At 43.6% G+C, this 26,365-nt stretch overlaps 1 protein-coding gene across 1 annotated transcript in view; it reads left to right on the top strand.

Moving 5' to 3' along the window:
• The window catches only part of CENPF (centromere protein F), a 37,035-nt gene extending 13,871 nt beyond the window's left edge, over positions 1 to 23,164 (top strand). The window contains exons 8-17 of the mRNA XM_035111322.3: positions 177 to 302; positions 1,623 to 1,721; positions 2,452 to 2,574; positions 7,334 to 7,469; positions 7,819 to 10,904; positions 12,371 to 14,533; positions 16,070 to 16,232; positions 17,550 to 18,032; positions 20,068 to 20,261; positions 22,649 to 23,164. Of these exons, the coding sequence (XP_034967213.3) occupies positions 177 to 302; positions 1,623 to 1,721; positions 2,452 to 2,574; positions 7,334 to 7,469; positions 7,819 to 10,904; positions 12,371 to 14,533; positions 16,070 to 16,232; positions 17,550 to 18,032; positions 20,068 to 20,261; positions 22,649 to 22,846 (6,771 nt within the window). The 3' untranslated portion in view covers positions 22,847 to 23,164. The remainder of the gene's footprint in view (positions 1 to 176; positions 303 to 1,622; positions 1,722 to 2,451; positions 2,575 to 7,333; positions 7,470 to 7,818; positions 10,905 to 12,370; positions 14,534 to 16,069; positions 16,233 to 17,549; positions 18,033 to 20,067; positions 20,262 to 22,648) is intronic.
• Positions 23,165 to 26,365: the final 3,201 nt, after the last annotated feature.

Below are 26,365 nucleotides of genomic sequence, written 5' to 3'. Positions count from 1 at the left end.
TGACAACTTCCTTACATCATGCTTCACAATTATTCATCTATAAATCATTCATTCTTATTTGTTTTATTCTAAGATGCTCTACTGTCCCCCTCCCCTTTCCACCTATAATTTAATTCAGTTCATATTAGTTCCAGATATTTCTAACCCTTGTGATATTTAAATTACTCCTTTTTTAGCACACCGCATCCGAGGAAAAGGTGAAAAGGCTTTCAGAGGAGCTGAACTGCCAGAGACAAAATTTTGAAAGAGCCCAGCACTCTTTGCAACAGAAAATGAAAGAGAAAGAGAAAGTGTACCAGGAGGTAAAGCCAGGAAAGAGAGAAATTCTCACAAGTGAAAGGGGGGTGGGGGAGGCCCTGGGGCCCTGGAAGGATCCTGCTAATGTTCAGTCCTGCATCGCACTTCCATCAGCCCACATCCACAGGTGAACAGCCTTACTTACAGCACAACCTATTTTCATGTCTGCTCAGAAGTAAAGCCCCATTCAGTTGAGTGGGAGTTACTTCCGCGCTGTGTGTGCACATAAGACTGCAGCCTTTGTGGCAAACATAACTTGTAATGTACTTTGTTTGTACAGTTGCAAAGGAAATTGCTTACACAAAGGTCTGGCGAAATTGGTTTAGAAAAATCCTTCCGTTTCTCCTTTTGTAAGGAAAATAAAATGTTTGGGGTTGTTGCTTGATCCTTGGGGATGGGATGGGAGACCAAAGGGCGTAATCCAGAGAAGTTGGCATGTAGTGGTGGTTTTCACACATAACACTGGCAATGAACGGAAGCTAGTTTATTGGCTTGTTTCTTGATTTCTTGGACATCTTTTGAAATACCAGGACCACCAAGGTTTAAAGAAGATTTGCATTTCTTTTAAGAATGAAGACCAGCAGTAAATTTAAAAATATATATATTCCCATTTCAGTCCGTGGAAAAAAGTGCTTCTTTTTACCTTCCAAATAAGCGTGCGTAGGATTGCAGCTTTAATCTGCCCTGCCCCTTAATATTTCTTTGGTTCCAGCCCCAGATTTCCTGCCACAAGTTGCATACCAGCTTGATTTCTCTCCTATGTCCTCCAATGTTGCCTACTTAGGCTAGGATCCGCACACCTACTTAAGCTAACATGCAGAGTGTGCAATCTCAGTGGAGTTTTTGCCTCCCCCCCCTTTGTTTTCTTTGAACTCCTAACCTCCATGCCATGTCACAAGCTGCTTTTGAAACTCTTCACGGTTTCCAAAGCAATTTGCCATAAGAGGGCAGCTGTTCAAGAAAAACTAAGTCTCTAAAGCCCCACTGGGCTGATGGTACTAGTTTTACAGGCCATAGATGCGATTCAGTGAATTGTATATGCAATTGGATCCTTCCCACCCTTGTCAACAAAACCATAATGAAAAAGACTGAAGTGGAGCAGTAGAAAATATCTATTTATATATTCCAATTTTCTCATTGTTCTTCTTTTTAATAAAAGGTCTAACCAACAAAAAGACATGCAAGTCTTCAGGGTGCATAGCAACTGGGAAGTTTCACCCATTATTATTTTTCTTTTCCTGCCTGAGATCAGGTCAGGAATATCCAACAATTCACCACATTCCTGGTTTATATCATTTTGATTTTCCCCAACGCCGCTGTTTTAGGAAGCATCTCTCCAGCTCAATCAGGTGAAAACTAAATTTCAAGGGGAACTGCATCAAGCCAAGAACAACTACAATCTTCTTCAAGCAGAACTCGAGAAGGTAGGTAGTTTGTAAACACGGCAGGTAAGGGGGAGGGATCCTAGAACTTTATAGAGTCGGATGGAACCACAGAGGTGATCTTGTGCAGCTCCCTCAGCGCATGAATCTTTCAAGTCAAGGACATTTTTTTAATTAAAAAAAAACCCCATCCAGCCACTGCTGAAATAACTCCAGTAAGGGGCAGCTCACCACTTCCTGAGGCTGTTTGGTTCACCAAGAGCTCTTTAATTAACTAATTGTTCTTAATTTATTATTTTTATTACATTTATATCCCACTTTTTCTCCAGGGAACTGAAAGGTGGCGCACATATCCACCTCTGCATTTTTTCCCTCACAGCAACCCTGTGAGGTAGGCTCGGTTGAGAGGTAGTGAGTGGCCTGAGGTCACCCAATGAGCTTTATGGCCGAGTGGGGATTTGAACCCAGGTCCTGGGCACTAGACCACCCTGGCTTTCCTAATGCTGAGCAGAAATCTGCCTTGGTTCTAGACCTGCTCTCTGAAGCAGCAAGTCTGTTCCGTCTTCTGCCCTTAGCCTTCTCCAGGCTCAACAAACACCACTCTTTCAAACGTTCCTTAGAGGCTTCTAGACACCTCATCATCCCCGTCACTGACCTCTAAAAACATGCTTCTAAGTAGCCTCTTCTGTGAATCCCCAGCTGCACTGAGAATATTTCTGTTTAATGTCACACATGGCTGCAAAGTAAAACTTGCCGTCTTGCACCCTTTTAGACCCAGTCTGCAAAGCAGCAATTGGAAAAAAAGGTTGATGATTTTTCACAGAAGTTGAGTCGAGCGGACCAGGCTGCTCAGGCAATGCAGCTGAAGGAAAGTGAACTGAAAAAAGCTTGTGAGGTAAACAGAATTACAGGAATGACTGCATATTTACGACCCACGGTCTGGTGTTGCTGATGTGATTCCTACTTGCCCTTTCAGTTCTGGCAAAGAAGAGATACATTTAGGAGCAGGACACTGCATGACCCGCCAACTGCACAGTTAACGATATCACTGTGACCTGGCCCAGAGCAGTCAGAATGGCTGCCAGCCACAATCTGCAAGCTAGAGAGCAAGTGTTAGTGGTGAGAGATAATGGAGGTTTTTGCCTTTTGACTGTTTATTGACCATCAGCCAATATATATTTGAAATTTCAATCTGCAGCAAAGGGCCTGGTTAGCTGAAGTGTATTGCTCCTGCAAACTTGGAAGTTATTTAGCCACTCCCCACTGTAGCCCTGTGAAACACAGCCCAAGGTTTTCCGTAGGAGTCCCCTCCAATCCTCTGGAGCGACTTTTCAAAAGGTGGCATCCAGGAGGCTTTTGTGAGGTATCTTCTGCCCTCATTACTGGCGCTTTCAGCCAAACGAGGCAAGCTGCAGGTCCGTCTGGAAACGCCTGTGACTGCTTCCCATCCAGTGAAATGAAGCGGACTTGATTGCTGCTGCAGAGCCTCTGATCCGTGCAGTGCCCAGGTTCCCAGATAGGCTGAGGTCTTGCCAGACCCCTGGCTACCTAAACTGTTATTGGGGGAGGGGGAGGTGACACGGCAGGGCAGCGGGTTTGTGTGCCCCATCACACAATGGAGTCTACAGCTCCTTGCACCTGTCATTTCAAAAGAGTGATGTGCCTGCTGGTAGCATCACTGGGAGAACTGGGATGTGGGAGGAGAAAAGCCAAGTGGGGGGGGAATAAAAGAGTATCTCGTTGCTTCCTTGCGCACAGTTTGATGATGAAGGCCAGAGCTCGTGTCTTCTGTCAAAGTCCTGTGAGCTTATTGGTCCAGCCCCTAATGATAATCACACAGGCTGCAAAGCCCCATTGCGCTCTGCATCCGTTTAAGCCACTTGACCGTGATCGTATTCCAGCAGCGCTTTTTAAATCACCGGCTAATGGTCCTTATGCTTGTGCTTAAAACTGTTAAGGTGCCTTTAACTGCAGGGTGCTCATTATGCGCTGCGCATCAAAAAAAAACCCCAGAAAAACCCTGAGCTTTTGCATTTGGGCACTTGTGTGGGAAACGTTGGCACTGCAGTTTGCCTCTTCTCTTTCTTACGGGAGCTGAGCGGGGGTTGCGGCACGGGGTGTGCGGGGAGGACGGGCGACGAGCAGAAGCAACAACAAGTTTAATCTTGCTCTCGGGCTGATTTGCTTAAATAGCTGGAAATACAGACCTGCTTTGCCAGCAAATTTCCAGCTTATGCTTCCCATCCTGGTTGTCCCTTCTCTTAAATTTGGCTTTGGTGCGTTTGGTGCCCATCTGCTAGTAGTAACTAGATGGATAATTGAGGGCTCGAGACCAACAAAGCCCTGCCAATGCCATCTGTTATCTTAGCGGCTCAGGAGTGGGCGGTATGTGTTTGTACGTGCCATTTTCTTTAGGAACTGGCTTTTTTATTTTTGCTTCCCAAGAGAGAGAGAGTTATGATGACAGGGGCCAGTTCTTTTTTTCTTTTAATGCTTTCAAGGTTCAGTGCAGAGTGCTCCAAATTGTTTCACACTCCTTCCTGGGAAAGAGTTTTCGTGTGTTTAGGATCTGCTATTGCAGGAGGGCGGCTAGCTTTTGATTTATCTATCCGTGAGATGCCTGCTTTCTGCAGAAAAGACCTGGCCCCTAAACCTCCATGAGTTCTAACCCTGTCTCTGATAGCAGTTTTAACTCAAGAGACCTTTGGCTGCAGAGTTTCCCCTCTTCCATTAAGCACTAAAGGCGCTGTGATTGGGTTGTGGTTCTCTGATACTCTCTCCCCCCCCCACTCCACCCCGCTTTTTGACCTGCAAAACCCCCTTGTCCTGGCATAATTTATAATAGGCTAGAGGTTTCCTTACTTAGCATATGCCGCTTGGCAGCTGCTTAGAGTACACTGCCTGTCAGCTGTGGCCTGCCAGTGTGATAATATTTCTGCTGCCGTTCTCCTAGTATATAAGAAATGATAGGGCAGTTGTCAACCGATAACTCACGCTTGATGAAGGAGAAGGTTATTCGCGTTTGTGGGAAAGTGTGGTGGAATTGGGCTACCGGACCAAACACGGCTTCTTTGCGGAAGCCCTCTAAGCCAGAAAGTATATAGCATAAAATGCTATTTTTGTTTCCCACAGCTGAATTGCTTGGATGTGTGCAGAACCTCTAGATGTCAGAAAGTTTTCATTCTCTTTTGCATCTTTTTTATCTACTTAGTTCAGATAGGGAGAGAGTAAAAGTAAAGGTAAAGGGACCCCTGACAATTAAGTCCAGTTGCGAACGACTCTGGGGTTGCGGCACTCATCTCGCTTTACTGGCCGAGGGAGCCACCCTTTGTCCCCTTTCGCAGACAGTTTTTCTGGGTCATGTGGCCAGCATGACTAAGCCACTTTTGGCAAAACCAGAGCAGCTCACGGAAACGGCGTTTACCTTCCCGCTGGAGCAATACCTATTTATCTACTTGCATTTTGATGTGCTTTCGAACTCCTAGCTTGGCAGGAGTTGGGACCGAACAACGGGAGCTCACCCCGTTGTGGGGATTCAAACTGCCAACCTTTCGATCAGCAAGCCCAAGAGGCTCAGTGGTTTAACCCACAGGGAGAAACCTTATATTTCAGTGAACTATTTGTAAAATTATGGTCCCGATGTTGTGCAGTTGTCTTTGTATTATATATGTAACACATTTTTGTGGTTTTTTTGTTCCTTCTAAAATAAGCCACATTGAGGGCTATAAACCTTTAAATGATTCTAAGCACATTTCAGGGTACTCTCTTCTCTTTTTTTCACTGAGAGACATCGTTGCATCTGGAAGACATTAGTTGGGATTTACATTTAGAATGGGTGTGTCTTAAGTAGCTTGTGTAGCTTCAAGTGCCTTTCGCATTTTAGAGACTTTAGCCCTGCAGACCACCTTGATACAATCCAAAGCATGTAGACCATGTCTGGACTGGTAAGGCTTTTCCCAATATTTATTTACTTATTATTGAAATAATTTCTATACCGCTTTGTATTTAAAAAACAAACAAAAAATACCTCAAAGCGCTCTACAACAGGCACCCCCAAACTGCGGCCCTCCAGATGTTTTGGCCTACAACTCCCATGATCCCTAGCTAACAGGACCCAGTGCTCAGGGATGATGGGAATTGTAGTCCAAAACCTCTGGAGAGCCGAAGTTTGGGGATGCCTGCTCTACAACCTAACTTAAAGCATCAAATGAAGCATTGGCAAAAGCATCAAAATAAAACAGTACAGATGAAGGTTAAATACAAAATAACACATTTAAACCAATGTATTATCAGGAAAAGAAAGCATTTTCTTAAATATATAAAAAACAGGAAGATATCTGATACAAAAATACAGTAAAACTCCACTAAACAGCATCATTGGCAACTAAACAAAATATCTGAAATAGAAGCTGTGCCTACACTCCTAACCACCCCTCAGACAATGGCAACCTCTCTGAAATACACCCTTAGCAGTTCTCCTAGTCTCACTCATGCATACCCACCAGGCATACAGATAACAAAGCTAATTCCCAGCCAACCATTTATTACAAGGCAAACATCTGGTCTACAAATATACATAGCAGCATTAAGCATAATTGACAACCAGCTCATTCACACAACCTCAGTCTAAGAGCAACATTTCCACTCCTCCTTCCTGTGTCTCTCCAATGCAGGGTTTGGTTCAGTCTCTCATGCTGAGCGGTATTAAGCAGCGCTGAAATGCACAAGTGCATGAGAACCGAGACAGTTGCTCTGGGCGGCAAAAATGCAATTCTAGCTACTGCCCAATAATAATACATCACACACTTTCTCCTGCTGGATAATGCATTCAACAGTTCAAAATTAAAGGGGTTGGCGCCCTCACGGCGATCTCTAAAGGACTTCATTTCAGCAGCCCTTATCTTAGTCTGTGGGCTGGGAGGAAAGTCAATTAGCCACAGCCGTTTCCACTCTTCTCCTGATGAAGGGACTGTGTGGGCCAGACGACCTGAAAAGGTATAGCCGGCTAGATAATTGCAACGTTCCTACACGTAAAGTGCCTGAATTATATGTTTGGGCTTGGATGGTAGGCTATACACCCAGAAAGAAAAGCAAGTGTGGTTCACGGTCACTGTTGTGCCTGGAATCACATTGGAGAATTCATCTCCCTTGATATTTTCCCTAGTAAAGCCTTCTCAGCAGTTGTTTTTGTTTTATTTCTTGCTGGACCCTCTATTTGCAATTTAAAAGTTCCCTGCAAGCAGTGGCTATACTTTAGCAAGCTGGAGTTGTCTGTGCCCTCTCTCCTCCCTTTCTCAGCACACTGATCCTACTTCCATTATGTCTGGAAGCAAGGAACTGTGGTTTGAAGGTCAGCTTATTAACCAGGATCTTAAACGATGGGGAGCAAACCGACATTAAACCATAGTCGCCCATTTTGGGCATAATGGGGGAAGTGTGGTTTAAGCTTCTGAGAACTAGTACGAAAAGAAGGGATTGGCTACCCAAGATTGCTGAGCAAGGGGAGAAGACCTGCTGCTAGTTCCTGGCTTGGTAAACTATGGTTTAGCAAACTCGGAATGTATGTCTCAGCTGGCCCAGTGAGTCAAAGAACCTTAGTCAAAGGTAGCCAATTCTTTAACTCTCACTTGTTTAATTCTTGCTTCCTTTCCAAGGAAACAAAGAAGCAAAATGGCCTCCTTCACTGCCAGTTGGCTCAACAGTTGCAAGAAATTTCTCAGTTAAAAGAAGAGCTCTGTGTAACCAAACGACTTCTGCAGCAGAGTCAAAACGTCGTTGAAGATATGAAAAGTGAGTCACCAATTTTTATTAGGTTTCCTTCCCATTCCAAACCTTATTCTGTGTTTTGAGGTCCCTGTGTATAGCATATACTGAGTTGAATCTTGTTGAGCAGGTTGTAAGCAGCTTGGGCGACCACTGTAGTTTTCGATAACTGGGTAAAATATGTATTACGTTTTGCAGTGCACAGGGGAAAAGATAAGATCCAGGTGTGTCTGTGTAAACCTTCTTAAGTTACTAGATGAGAATAAGTGGGATAAAATAGATAAAATAAACGAATAACACTAATAGAGAGAATAAAGGAATCTTACTTTTTGTAAATTAAATACTTCCCCTTTTCTTTCAATCACTTGGATTGCAGATAAAAATTGCTCTCTGGAAAAAGAGTTAAAACTACTTGAAGAGAATCTGAGCAAACAAGAGAATCCTCTCACTTTGGAGAAAATGAAACTTGCTATTTATGAATTGGAAAACCAGCGAGATTCTCTCCAGCAGCTTCTGAAGCACAAAGAAAACGCCATTGAAGAGCTCACTGTAAAACTGGAGGATCTGGAAGCTTTGCAGAAAGTTCTTATAGAGTGTGAAGGACTTAAAAAAGAGGTTGAGGTTCTTTCCCAGTGGAAAAAAGAAAGTGGGCAACTCATAAACGAACTTGTTTCAGAAAAAGAAGATTTGATGAGCAAGATTTGCAGCCTGGAAAGGGCCTTAATGACCGAACAACTTAAAAGTAATGAGAGAGTAAAAGCTTTAGAAGGTACGAATGAAAACCTTTGCGTGGAGATTAGAAATCTCAAAGCTATGGTGGGAGACAAAACAGCAGAGCTAGAAGCAGAAAGAAAAGCCCACAATGACCTTCAGGATAAAACAGCAGCATCTGAGGAAAAACACAGGAAAGAGAGAGAAAACAATTCGCTGAAATTATCTGAGTTCACCAAACAGGTGGATATTCTACAGAAAAAACTGGAGACGGTAGCAGATGAAATGTTGGAAAAGGACAGGTGTATGGCCTCTTTGGAAACATCCTTAGCTTCCCACCTGCAGTTAAAATCCAGCTTCCAGAAACAATTTGAGGAGCTGGTCCAAGCCAGAGATGAAACAGAAAGAAAACTGGCTGCAGCAGAGCAAAGGCATAAAGATTTTGTCAGGGACAAGGAAAAGCGCATAAGTGAGTTGGAAGCAGCTGTTTCTGAAAAGCAGGACTTGGTCACTAAGACTTTACAGGCTCTCGAGGAGGAAAACAAGTCATTGCAAGCACTGATTGCAGAATCAGATAGGCAGCAAGCAGAGATTCTGGATTTAAAAAGCAGTAACTCTTTCCTTGAGGATACAGTGCAGCAGCTGAAAGTTACGCCTCAAACAGTTAGCCACAAGGAACCAATATCCTTAAATAAAAAGCTAATTGAAGGAGTTAATGATGAAAATCTTGGCCTTAAGATTGATATCAGTGTCCTAGAGCAAGGAAATCTAGATGTAATGCAGACAAGCTTCCATCTGTCCAAAAGCCTGAAGGAGAGGGAGGAAATCCTCTTGGAGCTGTCAGAAAGGCAGAGAGAGAAAAGCTTGTTACTGTCTAAAGCCGAAGAAGAATCAAAAAGGAAATTAGAATGTGCTTTAAGGGAGCAAGCATGCCATTTTGAAGTGGAGAAAGCCACATTTGAAGAGCGTGAGAAGCGGCTCGTGAACGAACACGAGGAGCTGAAGTGTAAGGTCATGTCCTTGGAGAAGAAAAATAACACACTGCTTCAGCAGCTTGAAAAAATGCAGGCAGCACCTGAAGAAACCAAGATTCTAGGACAGGAAAGGGCAGCACTTAATAAAATGCAGCATCAAAACGATGTGTTGCTGCAAGAGAACAAGGAACTTGTCAAGGAGCTGAAAATAAGGGACAAACATGCAGCTGGTGGCTTTATTATGGAGAAGAATTCACTGGGACAGCTGAGAGGATCTGTGGAAGAAAAGGAGGAGGAACTGAATAAATATCAGGTTCAGCTAGAGATGCTTCAGATGGACCTTGAGGATAGAGAGGCCTCAGTAGAGAACTATGCTGATCAAGTAAAGCAGCTGGAGACTGCTCTGAGAACTATGGAAATAAAACTGGAAGAGAACGAAATGGAGAGAGAGAGGCTGAACCATGAATTGCAAACTCTTAAAGATGTGGAAAATCCGTATTTAGAGCTTACAGAAGGGGAAGGGAACGACCAGTCAGCAGCACATTTCAATGCTGTTTCCAAGGACAACTTTAGCGGACAGATAGATGCCAAGTGTTCGTCAGCTCCTCATGATCTGATTCCCAGCCAAAGTGATTATGTCCGATTAGTAGCCTCCCTACACATGACAATGAGCAAGCTAAATGAGTTGGAGAAAATGTTCGAACACCTGCAGATTGAGAAGTCAACATTAGCATCACAGCTGAAAGACTCTCAATTGAAATGCATCACAGGCGCAATGGCAGAAGAGCTCATCGGCAGAATTAATAATGTAACAGAAGATAGCGCGGCTTTTTCTGGTGGCTTAATAGATCACAGTAAAATAGCAGCACAATCTGATATTGAGCGAGTGCCCTTAATAGCTCTGGAATGCTGTGATGGACTTGACTGCAAAGGTTTGAAGCAATCCAGCAAAGAAATTAAAATGCACTTTGACGGGGTCAAGGAAAAAATCTTCTCTTTGAAAAATGAATATAGCAGCTTGCAAGAGCAGCACTCGGGTATGGCCTCCAAAATATCAGAGCTGCAAAGCTATATTGACATGCTCAGGGAAGAAAATGCTACACTATCAACCAGCCTCGACCAAGTCACTAATTCTTCCTTCACAATGCAGGTAACCCCTCTTCTAATGAATGAAGAATTTCATTCGGATGGAAAGTTGTCCATGAGATTTCCTTCTTGCAGCAAAATCTCCTCGTGTACAAGTTCAACTCTTATGGAATCTGATATCGACTGTGATCAGTACAGACCGTCAAATGAAATAAGTGACCTAAGTAGTAGCAAACAAGCTGATCTAGAAAGTACCCCTGAGGAACACGGCCACTCTCTTTCAGAAGCGAATGACAGTGAGACATGGGCGTGTATCATGAAGAAGGGGCATGCCCTGCCTGAAAAACATCATTTAAAAACGAGAGTCGAACGCCTCTTACGTGAGGCTTATGAGAAGTCCTTCAGGAAGCTTGAAGAATCATTTGAGTCGCATAAAAATCTTGAAGATGAAGAGATACAAAAGATCCAAGAGCTGCTCCTTTCTGTAAGGAAGGAAGTTGATGGCCTCCAAAAGCAAAATATATCGGAAAGCAAACAGTGGCAACAAAAACTTAATGATGTGGTCTTGCAGGTGGCATCTAAATTCCCAGCCGAGAAGAAACACCCTGACCTGTTGCCTCAGGAACCAGAGGAAGCACTGCAAGGCCTTCATTTAGGTTCTCAGTCTCTGCTTTGTGTTGACACTGAACACGTAAGTGTGCCTAATTTCTTATCATGCAGTTTCGCATGTATGTTCAAGAGATTGCCCATGTGTACTGTTTTGGGAGAGAAGGGAGGAAGTCTCTTTAGACCGGGAGCGAAGACTGTTTAAAAAGCACGGTGGCTAACTTCAGATGTTTTGTTGGACTTCAACTCCCATCATCCCTGACCCTTGGCTGGGGCTGATGGGAGTTGTAGTTTAACAACATCTGGAGGGGCACCATGCTAACTATCCCCGTTTTAAAACTTTTTTCTTTCACATACGCACCCAATTTGAAACTATTTTGACAGCCTTGAAATGCTGTAGTTCTTATGCTAAGAAATAGTGTGAATCAAAGTACATAAAGATTTGGTTTTGTATCTGAATGCTGAAAGCAGAGCTCCTCATCAACTTACTCATTTTTAAAGCCTCAGCTTACGGCCATTATTGCCAGTTAAATTCTGCCCCTCCCTAGTTCCAGCCAAGAAATATGCTCAGAGTGGGGAAAAGAGTAACCTCCACAGCAAAAAAGCCATATTGTTGAGCATGCCAAGGTTGCTAAATATTAGTATTTCAGTTCCAGGTTCTTTCATATATTTAATCTAGCAACAACAGCTATGTGTGATTATAACTACAGAGGGTCAATTTATGCAATAGGGCAGGCACGTCCAACAGGTAGATCGTGATCGACTGGTAGATCACTTGATGTCTGTGGTAGATCACTGGCTCACCCCAAACAAGCTCAACAAATTTGGCTCCCCTAAAAAAAAGTTCAACAGTGTTGGCCTGCACCCCAAAAAACAGGGCTTTCCTTCCTAAAAAAAAAAGCTCAACAACTTTGACCTGAACCCAAAAAAAGCGGGTAGATCACTGCCACTGTTTTTAACTCTATGAGGTAGATTGCAGTGTCTTGGGAGTTGGCCACCCCTGCAATAGGGAATGACATCAGTAGGTGGGAAGAGCCTGCTTTGGTGAAATGTTACATAAGAGATGAGGTGTCTTCAAGCATTTGCCTGAAAATGTGAGCACCAAGTTGTGTAGCCAGTGGGGCCCCACATGCAAGTCCTACCCCCAATGTCATCATGTGCTCTGCCCCCACCTGCCCAAGTTCCCCAGCCTTCCCTGTGTTGGACTAGGAGGGTCTGTGCAGCAATTACATTTGCATTTCTCTGAAAGTGAGCAGAGCTCTCCACACAATGGGAGCACCCTGCAGAAAACAATTTTCCCAGGTGATCAACAGACTATTAAGTGTGTTCTTTATCTACCAAAACATTATATATCGGTTCCCTTTTTATTCGGCAGAGGTCATTGGAATTGTTTTTGAAGATGTGTTTGTTTAATTTTTTTGCCACCCTGGACTCCTTTGGGGAGGAAGTATCACAGTTAAATGTAATAAATGAAAGAATAAATAAATATATCAATTTGATAAAAGTGACTTGTTAATTAAAATGACTCTCTTTTTTCCCATCTACTTCTAGCAAGTCCAGATTCCCACTAAGAAAGCAATCGATCTCTTGGGTCAACTGGAGCTGCATGGCATGTCTAGTGAAATCACAACGATTGAAGCCGAGAATAGTAAAATATCAGCAAGGGCAGGTGAAGCAAATAGAACAGAAGATGAAGAATCTATTTGCCAAGCAGTTGGCATGAAATTTAGAGAAAGATGCCTTCTGGACTTAGACACAGAATCCAGAAATGCAATAGATATATCCATAAGTTCTCCAAACTCTCCTCGTGAGTTATCATTTCTTCCTTCTCAAAACACCGATGCGATGCTTGTGAACACCTTGGAAAGCCAAAGGCCCCCTGAAAAGCCTCTGCTAGAAGTAGAGCAGACATGTAATGAAATTTCTACGCCCTTCCCTGACGTGGAGGAAAGCAGTAAAAGAACTGATATTCTACTAATGGAGATCCAAAACCTAAAGTCGGGTCTGGATTCAAAGGACAAGGAGCTGGCTGCAGAGAGAACTGCTTGTGCAGAGTTGGACAAAACAGTTGTAGCACTCGAAAAAGAAAAAGGGGACTTAAATGAGTCACTTAAGTCTGTTACTTTTGATAACCAGCAATTGTCTTATAGCCTTATGGCTCTTGGAATAGAACTTGACAAGGTAAAATCTGATATGGAAATGTACAAGGCAAGACTGACCGACACAACAGAGACTCTGGAAGATTTGGAAATGGACAAGGCCGACTGGACTGAGAGGCTTCTTGAAACTGAAAATGAACTGAGGAGGATAAAATCTGAGAAAGCAAATATTGAGAACCACGCCTTATCCATGGAGACCGACATTGAGGAGCTTCAGTTAAAGAACGAGCACTTGGAAAAAGAAAAAGAAAATAAACTGAAAAGCATTTTTGGCCTTCAAGAGCAGCTTCATATACTCGTCACTGAGAGAAACCAATTTAGTCAAGATCTGAGTGCTTTGTTGAAGGATAAAGAAGAATCGGATCAAATGTGCCAGAAAATGCAAGAGACTATCAAAGAACTTGAGTCAAGTAAACGGGATTCTGCTGAATTTATCAGGATATTGGAAGCCGAAGCTAATACTCAGGCAAAATTGCTTCAGGCCACGAAGGCCGATACTCATCGGTTATCAACAGAAAATGACAGACTTCTGCTGCAGTTACAGAATCTGGATCAGGTTATGAGGGCTCTTGTGTTAGAAAAAGAGGCAGCGCAAAGCCAAATAGAGCATCTGAATGAGGAAAAAGAAGTGAGCCTTAGGGAATTTGAAACTTTACACAGCAAGTTAAGTATCTCTGAAATGGAATATGCCAAGATATCAAAGTCTCTGGAAGGGTCGCTTATAGAAAAGGGTGAACTTGCAACTAGGCTGAACTCAGCACAGGAGGAGTTGTCTCAGCTGCGACGGGGCATTGAGAAAATCAAAATAAAAATAGAATCCGACGAAAAGAAAAGGTGTCACCTTGTGGGAAAACTGAAAGAAAGCGAACGGAAAGCTGACTCCCTCGCAGACAAAATTGAGAATCTCGAAAGAGAATTGCAGGTGTCGGAGGACAATTTGGAAGACGCAATTCTTCGGGCAGAGATGGCTAAAGCAGAGACAGAAACAGCCACCGCGGAGATAGAAATGATGCGTGTGACTTTGCAAAGCTTGGAATGTGAGGTGAATGTCTTAAAGTTAGAAAAAGGATCTCTAGAGAGAGAGCTGAAAGAAAATCAGGATAAAGTATCTGATTTAGAAGGTCTTAATTCCATGCTTGTGAAGCAGCTAGAAGAAAAGGAGAAGGAGAAGTTGCAAATTAGAGATGAATTTGAAAACGCACTGATGTCGATGGAATCCCAGTTGAAACTGGCCAGCGAAGAAGTTAAACTTTCTCATTGTGCAGAAGAGAATTTCAAGGCAAAAGAACAGGATCTGATTGATGAAGTTGCTTGTGTCAAAGAAGAGAATGGACGGTTGGCCTATCATCTACAGGAAGCCAAACACAAATATGCTGAAATAGAGCATTTGCTGGATGTCCTCGCCCAGCAATTCCAAGACCTCATACAAAAGCTGGATGACAGCGATCCTTTTCTGGAGCAGTTGCCAAAAAATGAAACTCTGCAGTCTAGTCTTGAGGCTACAGAGGTGGAGTTGGAAGCTGCAACTTCTGAAAAACCTGCCTTCCTTGAAAAGGTACAGCATATTGTTGACATCATGGGTAGAATATCTTGTAGGTCAATAGGTTCCTTCTGAAATTAAAGGCTGATTTGGGGTTTTTTTTAAATATTGGGGGAGTTTTCTAGAATGTGCATGTATAGATTAAATACATTTTATCTGACGCCAAATAACAAAGCAACATTGAGTGACTGCAGGTGTGGTTCCCAAAATCAAAATCCACTTTATTTGAAGAAGACAAGCTGATATTTAAGTTTATAGTTCTATTGCAATCATAACTGTAAAGTATGTTATCTGTAAGTATAACATGATATATGTAGAGCAGGCATAGGCAAACTTGGCCCTCCAGATGTTTTTGGCCTACAACTCCCATGATCCCTAGCTAACAGGACCAGTGGTCAGGGATGATAGGAATTGTAGACCCAAAACATCTGGAGGGCCGAGTTTGCCTATGCCTGATGTAGAGCATAATCTTATGGATGTTTTCTCAGAAATAGTACTCAGTGTTCAGTCGAACTTACTCCTAGGTAAGTGTGCATAGGACAGTAGCCCTAGTCTATTACTGTGCTACTTACAGCATACATAGTAAAGAGTTGCTGTGATGGGCAACATAGCAGCAGTGTTTGCACATTATGGTAAACCGTAGTGATGCCTTACTGCGAACATGCAGAAATCTTCCCTTTTACCCATGTCATCTAGATGGCAGGAAGAACAAGCCATGATCCCTGGCTTAGTGTTATGCCCGAACTAGGGGTTGTGGTTTGTTTCATTCTGAACAAACCAAGGTTTGCTCAAACAAGCTGCAGTTGGTAAACCGAGAAGAAACCTTGGTTTATCATCTGGATTAACATCTCCCTGGCCACATGGTTGCAGTGAACCATTAGCTGCATGTGCAAACTGGACTGTGTTTTTGGATCTCTGGTATTGACAGTTAGGGCTATACCTGAAGGAGCGTCTCCACCTCCATCGCTCTGCCCGGACAGTGAGGTCCAGTACCGAGGGCCTTCTGGCGGTTCCCTTGCTGCGAGAAGCCAAGTTACAGGGAACCAGGCAGAGGGCCTTCTCGGTAGTGGCACCCTCCCACCAGATGTCAAAAAGAAAAATAACTACCACACTTTTAGAGGACATCTGAAGGCAGCCCTGTTTAGGGAACTTTTAATCTTTAAGAAATTGGTGTATTCTAATATTTCTGTTGGAAGCCACCCAGAGTGGCTGGAGAAACCCAGCCAGATGGGCGGGGTATAAATAATAAATTATTATTATTATTATTATTATTATTATTATTATTATTGGGCCTGTCTGGTGCAAACCGAAGGACATCAGTAGACGTTCATTTCGTTTTATGGAATTCATTAAATGCTCTAGTTAACAGGTCCTGTTAAGAAATGGCATAGTTGCCCCAACAGTGTGGGTGTTACGGAAGGAAAGGAGAATATCCATGTGCTTTACTTTGAACTAATGAGAAGTCCTGTTTTGCATTTGGGTGGGTGGTTATTGCTTCTGCAGCAATAATTGCATGAATGTTTACCCATTTATTTTTATTTTATTTTGCAGGCAAATAGCCAGCAGAAAATAGGGCAACTCAAGACAAAATTTGATTCTTTCCATCATAGATTTCAGCATTGGCTGAAAGCCTACACAGAACTAAAGCAGGAGAAAAAGATGATGGTGAAGCAGATTCATGAACTTGAGATTCAAGTGAAGAAGATGGATCCAGGTATGTAGTGCAGGTGCCTTTTCCATCCTCCAGTTGGGCCTCCTCCCTCAGGCAGGCCGCTTTGACGTGTGTGGGGCTGCGCACCTATTAATCACCTATCACTACGATGTCAGGTGACAACCTCAAAGAGGCTTGGCTGTTAAGGCTGATCAGCTGATAGGTCCTGTCAGCAAGCCCCACCTGCCAAGGAACAGACACTTTAAGCGCCTCATCGTTCCTTTGCAGCCGTGTCTTTACTTGCCCCACATCTGATGTCACGTGTGAGGGGCAGCTGGCTGTGGTTTTGGGGGGAAAAGCCCCATGGGCCAAATTAGGGTCTACTTTGGCCGGTGGGCTGGAGATTCTCATACCTTTGTCTGTCTGCATGCAAAAATGAAACAATAGTTCCCTCATCAGTAGCCCCGGCAGGCATTAAAGGTAAAGGTACCCCTGACCGTTAGATCCAGTCGCGGATGACTTTGGGGTTGCGGCGCTCATCTCGCTCTATAGGCCGAGGGAGCCGGCATTTGTCCGCAGACAGCTTCCGGGTCATGTGGCCAGCATGACAAAGCTGCTTCTGGCGAACCAGAGCAGCGCACGGAAACACCGTTTACTTTCCCGCCGGAGCGGTCCCTATTTATCTACTTGCACTTTGACGTGCTTTCATTAGAATGCAAAAAAGTATTGCTGTTCGTTCTGACCCTGAAAAATGGTCCTGCTGGGATTCTGGTTGTGCCATGGTAAGCATCAACCCACTATCTAGCATAATCATCCTGGTGTGCATTGAGCTTTTATCCAGAGCCTTCTGCACAGATGCCTTTTTATCTCGTTCTGGGCCAGCTCCTGCCACCTACTTGTTATTTCATCCACTGGCAACAGCAGAGAGGAGGTCCCCACCTCTCATTTTTCATATGAAGCTTCTGGCAATTTCATAAGTAGCTAGGTAGTTGCTAAAATATTTTAACTCATCATTTGGTGCAGATGGCCCATAGCATGCATGGCCCACAAATTACATCTTTTAAAATACAAATTAAAGCAATTATAGCATTCTCTGAAAAACCACATTGGAAAACCATCAGAGAAACTAAAGACAGGAAATGAAATAGACATCCAATGAGTGGGAGTTTCACAACATTGGTGCCACTGCAGAAAAGGCCATGCTGCAAGAGGACTGAGGAATATCTTTAGGTCTTTAGATGAACTTCATATCTAAAGGAGTAGATAGTGTTTGGTGTCCACTGCTGCTGAAATGCTCTTTACAATATTTTCAGGTAAAGTATATTGAAAGTCTCTGTTGCTAAGCCTTCATTTATTAATGGCTGTTCTTGCATTGCATAGGTTCTGATAGGAATGCCACTGCAGAAGAGATAAGGTTGGAGCTGGAAGAACTGAAGGAACTGGTTGAGGAGAAAACAGCAGAGGCAGATCAAAACCTGGATAAGTACTGTACCCTGATAATCAAACACGATAAATTAGAGGACGAAAACGAGATGCTAAGGACACAAGTCTCTCTTCTGAACACTCGGCTCAAACAGTCATCAGACTCTTCCAGTTCCCCTCTACAAAGTCCTGGCAGCCAAACAAAATTCACTAATGGGCTGCTTGTGGAAAAGGCCTTATCTGAAGATATTACTAAGATTACTGTGAGGAGGCAAAGGTGTCATGAAAACAGAAGCAATGGTGAAAGTGCTACATCTCCTTTTCCAGAGGCTGCCTCAAAACAAACTAAAAGAAGAACCACATTTCAACAGCACAGCCCAAAAGTGCCCCTAGAAAATGCAGAATTTGAGTCAGATGGTTCCACAGAGGTGGGAGGCAAAGGTAATCACTTTCACAACAGTATTGAGGTTTGTTTAATAACATTCCTGTTATAGCTTGATACAGAGGGACAATAGAGGTACCTGAATCTGTCCCCCTATGTTTGCCCTTTACCATTTTGTATTCTCAATATGACCAGCGGAATAAAATTCAAGGCTGCCATTACAGGGCATAATGGTGTAAAATTCTGCATGTAAAGTGATCTTCTTCTTCTTTGGCAATCACTCATAGACGAGTAAGGTTGTCTTCCATGAACATGGTCTTAACAGTGAGTCTGTAAGTGACTGTGGAAGCCAATTCTGGATCCTCACATCCTTCCACAGCAGGGACATGGGTTTCTGGGCGGGAGTTGATCATGGTGAGGGTTTGCCAAACGTGCCTTCCTCTTAGCACGCTTTCCCCTTTCGACCTGCGTTCAAGTGTCTTCACAGCCCATGACAGCTTTGGTAAAGGCTGCTCTCCAATTGGAGCGCTCGCAGGCCAGTGTTTCCCAATTGTCAGTGTTTATACTACATATTTAGAGATTTTTCCTCTTGTGTTGACCACCAGCATTATGTTTTCCATTTTTAAGTTCAGGAATGGAGTACTGTAGTTGCTTTGGAAGATGTTGATCAGGCATCTGAACAACATGACCAGTCCAACAAAGTTGATGTTGAAGAATCATTGCTTCGACACTGGCGATCTTTGCTTCTCCCAGTACACTGGCATTAGTTCACCTGTCTTCCCAAGTGATGTGTAGAATTTTTCAGAGAAAGAGTTGATGGAATCTTTCGAGGAGTTGGAGATGGCATTTATAAAGTGACAAGAGAGTCGTCTTAACGCTACTGCCAAACCTTTACAACCACAGAAGTATAATATGCCCAAACAAACGGTTGCCTGCAAACTGCTTTTTTCTGTAAACTCTGTAAAGGGAGATGTTCACGTGGAAGGCTTTTCTCCAATCGACATTCTCAGAAAAGGCTCAGCTGGATTTAGGATTGTTGCCTACAACAGGAGTAGGGGCAGCAAGATACAGTGGGCGCATTCTGGTGGGGCAAGAGAGGCCTTCGTGGCCATTGGAGCTGCAGCTTGCAAACCACTTAACCGCTGATGAAATCACTAAGGATATCATGGGACTACTCAAGAACGCAAGTCCGTGGGCTCAGTTCCATGAATGCTTGGCTCCTTAATAGCCTTGGGCCCAATGGCCTCACATTATGCAGATACTAACTAGCAAAATGAAACCATTACCTTTCAAGCTGAAAGCACCCACGTGGGAGACTGCAGAAACACTTTACCTGTAGTACTTGAAATGTAAATAAGTATATGTTCCTGTTGTAAGGATTTATGTCAGGGAAGGGCTGTGGATCAATGGTAGACCATCTGCTTAGCATGCAGTAGATGCAGATTCAGTCCTTGGCGTTTCCAGGTAGAACTAGGAGCATCTCCTGTGTGAACCCTTGAAGATCCACTGACAGTTCATAGCTAGGTGGACCAATGGTCTGACTGTAGAAGGGAACTTCCTATATGGCTCAGTTGGTTAGAGCATGGTGCTGATAATGGCAAGATTGCAGGTTCGATCCCCAGAGGGAACAGCTGCATATTCTTGCACTGCAGGGGGTTGGACCAGATTATCCTCAGGGTTCCATCCAGCTCTACAATTCTATGATTCTATGATAATCCAAATTGACGAACACACCTCTGTAAAACCTTGCATAGTCTTCAGATACTGTACAGCAACAAACTGCCATTGCTATTATTTATTTCATCTTTTGGGTATCTTACCCATCCTTCGGCACATTGCAACAATATAAAAACACAAGATTAAAATCAATTTATACAATTTACAGTCAGAAGAATAAGGTGGTATATGGGGCCTAACTTGTTTAGGGATTTAAACACTAATATGAGCACCTTGAATTGGACCCAAAAAGTGAGCTGGCAACCGTTTTTAAACAGTTGGTTGTTGTTTTCCTTTTTATTTCTTTTTTGTTTTTATTCCTGTTATAGTTTTTTAAATGTAACAAAACAATGATCACCACGCACTTTCCTCCCTCAGGATCTTCTGATGTTCCTCCAGGAAATGGCAGCTCTTGCATTTCCCACGGGGCATATCTAATTCCCAGAGCGAGTCCCTGTCTTGTCCGTCCAAGCTTGAGATCGCCACCGTTTACTGATCACTCCCAAACAACTGAGAGCGACTGCTTGCTTGGAAACCAAAAAGCAACACCAGAGGGCAGCAAACTACAAAAGGTAACTTGCGCATATTATTAAACATGAGTTTGAATGTACCAAAGCGCAGGAAATTCAGACTGTGGATGTATCTGAGCAAGTGCTTATGGGAGTGTCTCATTCTACTTATACAAGTTGTGAGTATATCAGCGTGAAGACGGGAAAAGTGAATATAGGAGGAAGTGACCATAAATTAGCAGCAGGGACCTTGTATGGCTCCCCCACCCCCACCCCCAATTATAAAATCTGAAGATACCTTTGTTGTGTAGATTTGGCTTACAAATCATGAAGTCTGTATGGAATCATGGCCCATGTTCAAGAACTTAAAAGGGATGTTTGTGTGTTTTTGTGTCTTCAAAACACTTAACTGAGTACCTAACTGGAGTGAGTGCTAGATACACGGGTGTATAGTTAAGGTCTAGTTTTCTTGTTCTGAAAGCTTTGGGTCTGACTATTAAATCTACCCAGAAAGCTTTTAGAATAGCACAGAAAAGAGGCCTGCTGAATCTTGCCGAAGGCCCATCCTAGCCCAATGGCCAATCAGTTACCTATGAGAAGCCTGCAAGCAGGGCATGAGCACAATAGCACTGTCCATGGGACCCAGGTGGCACTGTGGTTAAACCACTGAGCCTAGGGCTTGCTGATCAGAAGGTCGGCGGTTCGAATCCCTGTGACGGGGTGAGCTCCCGTTGCTTGGTCCCAGCTCCTGCCAACCTAGCAGTTCGAAAGCACGTCAAAATGCAAGTAGATAAATAGGAACCGCTACAGCGGGAAGGTAAATGGCGTTTCCGTGTGCTGCTCTGGTTTGCCAGAAGCGGCTTTGTCATGCTGGCCACATGACCTGGAAGCTATACGCCGGCTCCCTCGGCCAATAATGCGAGATGAGCGTGCAACCCCAGAGTCGGTCACGACTGGACCTAATGGTCAGGGGTCCCTTTACCTTTACCTAACTTGCAATTCTCGGTTACTGATTGACAGGTACACAGCCTCTATCACTGGAGGTAGTACGTAGCCATCATGCCTAGTGGTTATGATAGCCTTATCCCCCGTGAACCAAATCTTACCGTCTGCAAAACCCTGCACCTGTCCCATTCCTTGCTGGATTTCTATACCTGTGGTTCCTGGCAGTGGATACCCAAACCAGCTGCTTGGAGCTGTGTATGGAATTTCCAGCACTGGGCATGCAGTACCCAAAGTGGTGGCTGGTGTTCTCAGTTCTGGTCCCTTTTTGCATGGTGCGGAGTGGAATTAAAGAACTAAAGCCGGCCTAATTCCCCTTTAGGAATGGGAATGTTGCATTCATGTCCTCTAGTTATCTCAGAAGTGGAGATTTCCTGTTCTCAAAGCTTTTCACACTAACTTGGCCTGGGCCTACTGCCGTTTGTAGATCTCTCTGAATCAAGGTTGTCGGTCACAGTACTGCTTCCAGACCTTGAATCTCCCTTCCTAGAGAATTTAGAGGGCTCCCTCCTTGTTGTCTCTCTGCCATTGGCCTTTTTATTCCATCAGGCCTTTGGAAACTGAATTTTTAAGGCAAGGGCAAGTGCTGCGATGGTTTTCTTGTTGTTTCAATCAGTATTTTTACCGGTAATCAATTTCTTCATATTGTTTTCATTCCATTAGTGTTTATTCAATTGTTAATGGCTAACTTTTCTATGTTTTTTGCTTTTTCTGTTTTGCCTGCTTTTTTGTATTTTTATCTGTAAGCCGTCTTGAGTCTCAATCTGAGAAAAAGGCAGGGTATGAATACATATTATAACAACAACAACAATTTAACCTAATAATAATAATAACAATAACAATAATAATAAAAATAATAATAATATAGCCACATAAACAAAACACAGAAACCTTTGCTAATTTCCTCATACATCTAGAAAATTAGGATGCCAGATTCTAAAACCAGCAGTTAAATTTTGCACTTCGTCCCACAAGTTGTTTTGGCATCTGTCTCAAGAGACAATGGAGTGTGTCTCTAGGGGTGAAATCAAACCACTGGGGAAATCGCAGCGCCTGCTGTTGCTGCAGAGACCGGCAACTTGCAACTGCTGCCGCCACATTCTACATTCTGACAAAGGTCTTGTTTGAAACATCTCTGCTCATATGATCCAGTGCCTCAGTGCTGGAATAATAACAATAACAAGTCCCTCTTCTTACACCTTTCTCCGTCAAAAAGTGGACTTTCGAGCAGGGCCCAGCTAGCTGACCATAAGAGGCAATGATGAGGCTTACACGGGAGCAGGGCAAGGTTTCAGTAGGCCAGTCCAATTGACTTTTGAAAAACATGGCCTTCAGCTCCGCTACTAGACTCAGAAATGCGAAAAATAGTCCTCGCCACTGGAATCAATAAACGCCTTCCTTGCACGGATTGATACACGTATACTTTTTCTGTGTGTCTGTGTTCCCAGATAAATGGCGTGTGGCTGCAAGAAATCCTAGCTGCTGGTTCGCCCTTGGGCTTTGCTCCCAGGTCTCCCCTTTCAGCTTGCAACCAGTCAGCCCAAGCAGTTGATGGAAGATCTGCTAGGACCCCCAGTGAAATCGAAACGAAAAGCCCTCAAGGTACTGAAGAAAACGAGCTGGACAAAGCCTGCCACGTGCAGTAAATCTGGATTCTGGACTTGAAACGGTGAGAGCAAAGGGTTGTTTAGGAACTGAAAATCCTGAGATCAGATTTCATTTGCCTGATTGACATCCGATGCTCTTTTGAATGTGTTGTGGGAGGAGGAGATTACTGGGTTGTTTTTGTTCTTATGTATTTTGCATTTTTTATATATATTTCGATTTTATGCTACGAACTGTCCTGAGATCTACGGATGAAGGGCGATATACACATTTAATGAATAATAATTTTGTCCATTTGGTTTTTTCATCCATCTCCCCCCTCCCCACCCTCCTAAAATATAATAAAAAACCTAAACAAACTATTGCTTTTGTGTAACTTCTTTCCTGGTAGTTTTTGAAACTCAAAAGCTTGTTCCGTTTTTGCGACATTTTGGTTTGTCCCAATAAAGGTATTGCTGTTTTGGAGATTTTCTTTTCTTATGAACCAACACAGTTTGTGTGCGACTTAGAAAATAGTTGTCTTGAAAAGGAAAGGGGGGGGGAGCAAACTACAAGGAAATGGTTGTGTGCAATAGGTCTGCTCTGACATCATTTAAAGTAAACCTTTTGGAACAGTAATTTTCAAATAGGAACACACTGCCTCAAGGGCACTCATGATCCCATCAAGGTTACAAAGTACCTGAGGGATACAGATTAAAGACTTTAGGGAACAGAAATAGCTAGCTTGCTACCTGTACAATCCTGCTAAGTGGATACCACCCCCTCACCCCTGCTTTTTTTTTTTTTTAAACCGACTTTTCCTGGAATCGGTGCTTCATTTAATAGTGGCGGCACATAGCTTTCCAATGCTTTAAATCTGTCAGTGGCTGGGTTTGCACAATTAACCATAGTTTATAAGCCAACTGTGAACCAAGCATGGTTTGGTCGTAGTTAATAAGCCATGGTTAAGCTGCTGTGCTGGGTTTGGAGGATGAAAACCATGGTTTCATAAACCATGGTATGGTACGGTGTGTTGAATTTTTCGAATTTCAAAAATGGGTGCCAAAGTGTTGGGGAGTGACTTGGTAATTCTAAAGATATTTTGGCTAAATTAATATAATTCAGTTTCGCCCTCACAAATGGCATGCCCTAACGGTAAAGTGTTGCACGCGAACGAGGCCTGTTTCTCCCAAATCAGTGCAGACAAGCATCAAAAGAAGGGTAAACTAAGGTTGCCCTTAGTCCAGAATTTCCCAGACATAGCCCTTGTGAGCAGCTTTTGGCTAATTTTTTTGAGAGGGCGAATTTGTCAAAAAAATTCAACAACCTTTGTCTGGATTTTCACTTTTTGAAATATGGCAACTCTACGGTAAACGGTTCTGCCTACCTAGGAGTTCACTTTGGTGTTTCAAAGAGCCCCCACACCAAGCACACACACAATGATCCTCCAAATAAAAAAATTCTTTCAGTAGCACCTTAAAGACCAACTAAGTTTTTATTTTGGTATGAGCTTTCGTGTGCATGCACACTTCTTCAGATACACTTGAAACAGAAGTGTCAGACCCTTATATATATACTGGGGGTGGTTGGGAATGGGTGATGGGCTGATGGGAGTGGTAAACCTGTAGATGGCTGGTAACGACTGCTGATGACTGCAATTACAGTCGTACCTCGGGTTGCAAACACCTCGGGTTACGAACAACCCGGGTTACGAACTTCGCAAACCCAGAAGTATTTTCGCCGCGCGCGTGTGCACAGAAGCGCTGTGCGGCTTTACGCATGCGCAAAACGGCAATCCGGGCCCTTTTCGGGTTATGAACTGCGACCCGGAACGGATCGCGTTCGTAACCCGAGGTACCACTGTAGTCCTGGGGGGGGAAAGCAAGGGCTGAGGTGCTAAAGAAAGCTTGATCATGCATAATGAGATAAGAATCCGATGTCTTTATTCATCCCAGGTGGCTCCATGGTTTTAAGCTTGGTAATGAGTTCCAATTCAGCAACTTCTCTTTCCAGTCTGTTCCTGAAATTTCTCTGTAATAAAACAGCTGCTTTGAGATCTTGTATAGAATGTCCTGGGAGATTGAAGTGTTCTCCTACTGGTTTCTCTGTCTTATGGTTCCTGATGTCAGATTTATGTCCATTTATCCTTTGGCGTAGGGTTTGGCCTGTTTGTCCAATATAGAGAGCTGAAGGGCACCGTTGGCATTTGATGGCATACACAATGTTAGAAGATGAGCAATTAAATAGTCCTGAGATGGTATGTTGGATGTTGTTGGGGCCAGTAATGATGTTACTAATGGAGCTTGCCTGCCTCATTCTGCCTGCAATGCATTCTGTTAATATTCAGCCCTGCAAACTTGGAATTGCCTTTTAAAATACAGTACAAGAGTTGGAGCCTGGTGGCCATATTGTACATAAACATTAAGAGGGCTACACTGTGTTATGCAAACTAAAGCCTGCTGCCTGACTAGCAATTTGGCCTTACAAATTGCTGCATAGTCTACCCATATTGGAGGGGTTCTTGGACATTTTTGTATGTGGGGTGGCAGGTTTCTCTCCAATGAAAGGCATAGAGCAGGGGTCAGCAACCTTTTTCAGCCGTGGGCTGGTCCACCATCCCTCAGACCGTGTGGTGGGCCGGACTATATTTTTTTTTGGGGGGGGGGAATGAATGAATTCCTATGCCCCACAAATAACCCAGAGATGCATTTTAAATAAAAGCACACATTCTACTCGTAAAAACACGCTGGTTTCTGGACCGTCCGTGGGCCAGATTGAGAAGGCGATTAGTCCGCATCTGACCCACAGGCCTGAGGTTGCCTACCCCTGGCATGGAGCAACAGTGACATCTGCTGGCAGATTTTGAACTTAGCCCTATACCAGGTTAGCGGAGTTTGTAACCTGAGGCGTTTGTAACTCGAGGTACCACTGTGCAATGCTTACTACTTACGGGTTGATAAACGTGCTGCTGGTGATATTTCCACAAGGAGGGAGACACACGACACCCCCATTTCATGGGTTGTGCACTTGTTCCTGCCCATGCATTTCACACTCATTGTTTATTAATATATTAATATAAAAATAGAAAGTTGCTGTGAAGGCAGATGTATCACTTTCTTGGAAATGTTATATTGCTTTGGGGATAACCAAGAATCTAAAAAGTAAAGCGAAGTAAAACTCAAATGAGTTTTGTGTAGCCTTGCAATTTCCAACCCGAAACAGAACTGAGCCCAAGGAAAGCACTTTTAAGAGGAAGACCTGACCCCTGCCTTGCAGGCCTTTTCCCACCTGGCCTGGGAGGGCAGGGCCTGGACTGACTCCAGCTGCAAAAGCTGAGATTGCTGAACAGACTCATGGCCTGGGGTGTTGTTTAGGGTTTGCTGTTGGGGGGGGGGTCAGGCTGTTGCAGTTATTTTCTGTTACAGTGGTACCTTGGTTGTGGAACGTCATCTGTTCTGGAAGACCGTTTGACTTCCGAAATGTTCAACAAACGAGGTGCAAAGGGCAGTCTGCTAAGTCAGTGGAGAAAATTGGAGGGGAAAAACGCAACGGAAGCCATTCAACTTCTGAGGCACATTCGA

Source organism: Zootoca vivipara, chromosome 3 (genome assembly GCF_965207765.1).
Source record: "Zootoca vivipara chromosome 3, rZooViv2.hap1.1, whole genome shotgun sequence".
Lineage (NCBI taxonomy): Eukaryota > Metazoa > Chordata > Lepidosauria > Squamata > Lacertidae > Zootoca > Zootoca vivipara.
Note: the sequence above shows the minus strand (reverse complement) of the source record. Positions and strands in the feature narration are given on the sequence as shown.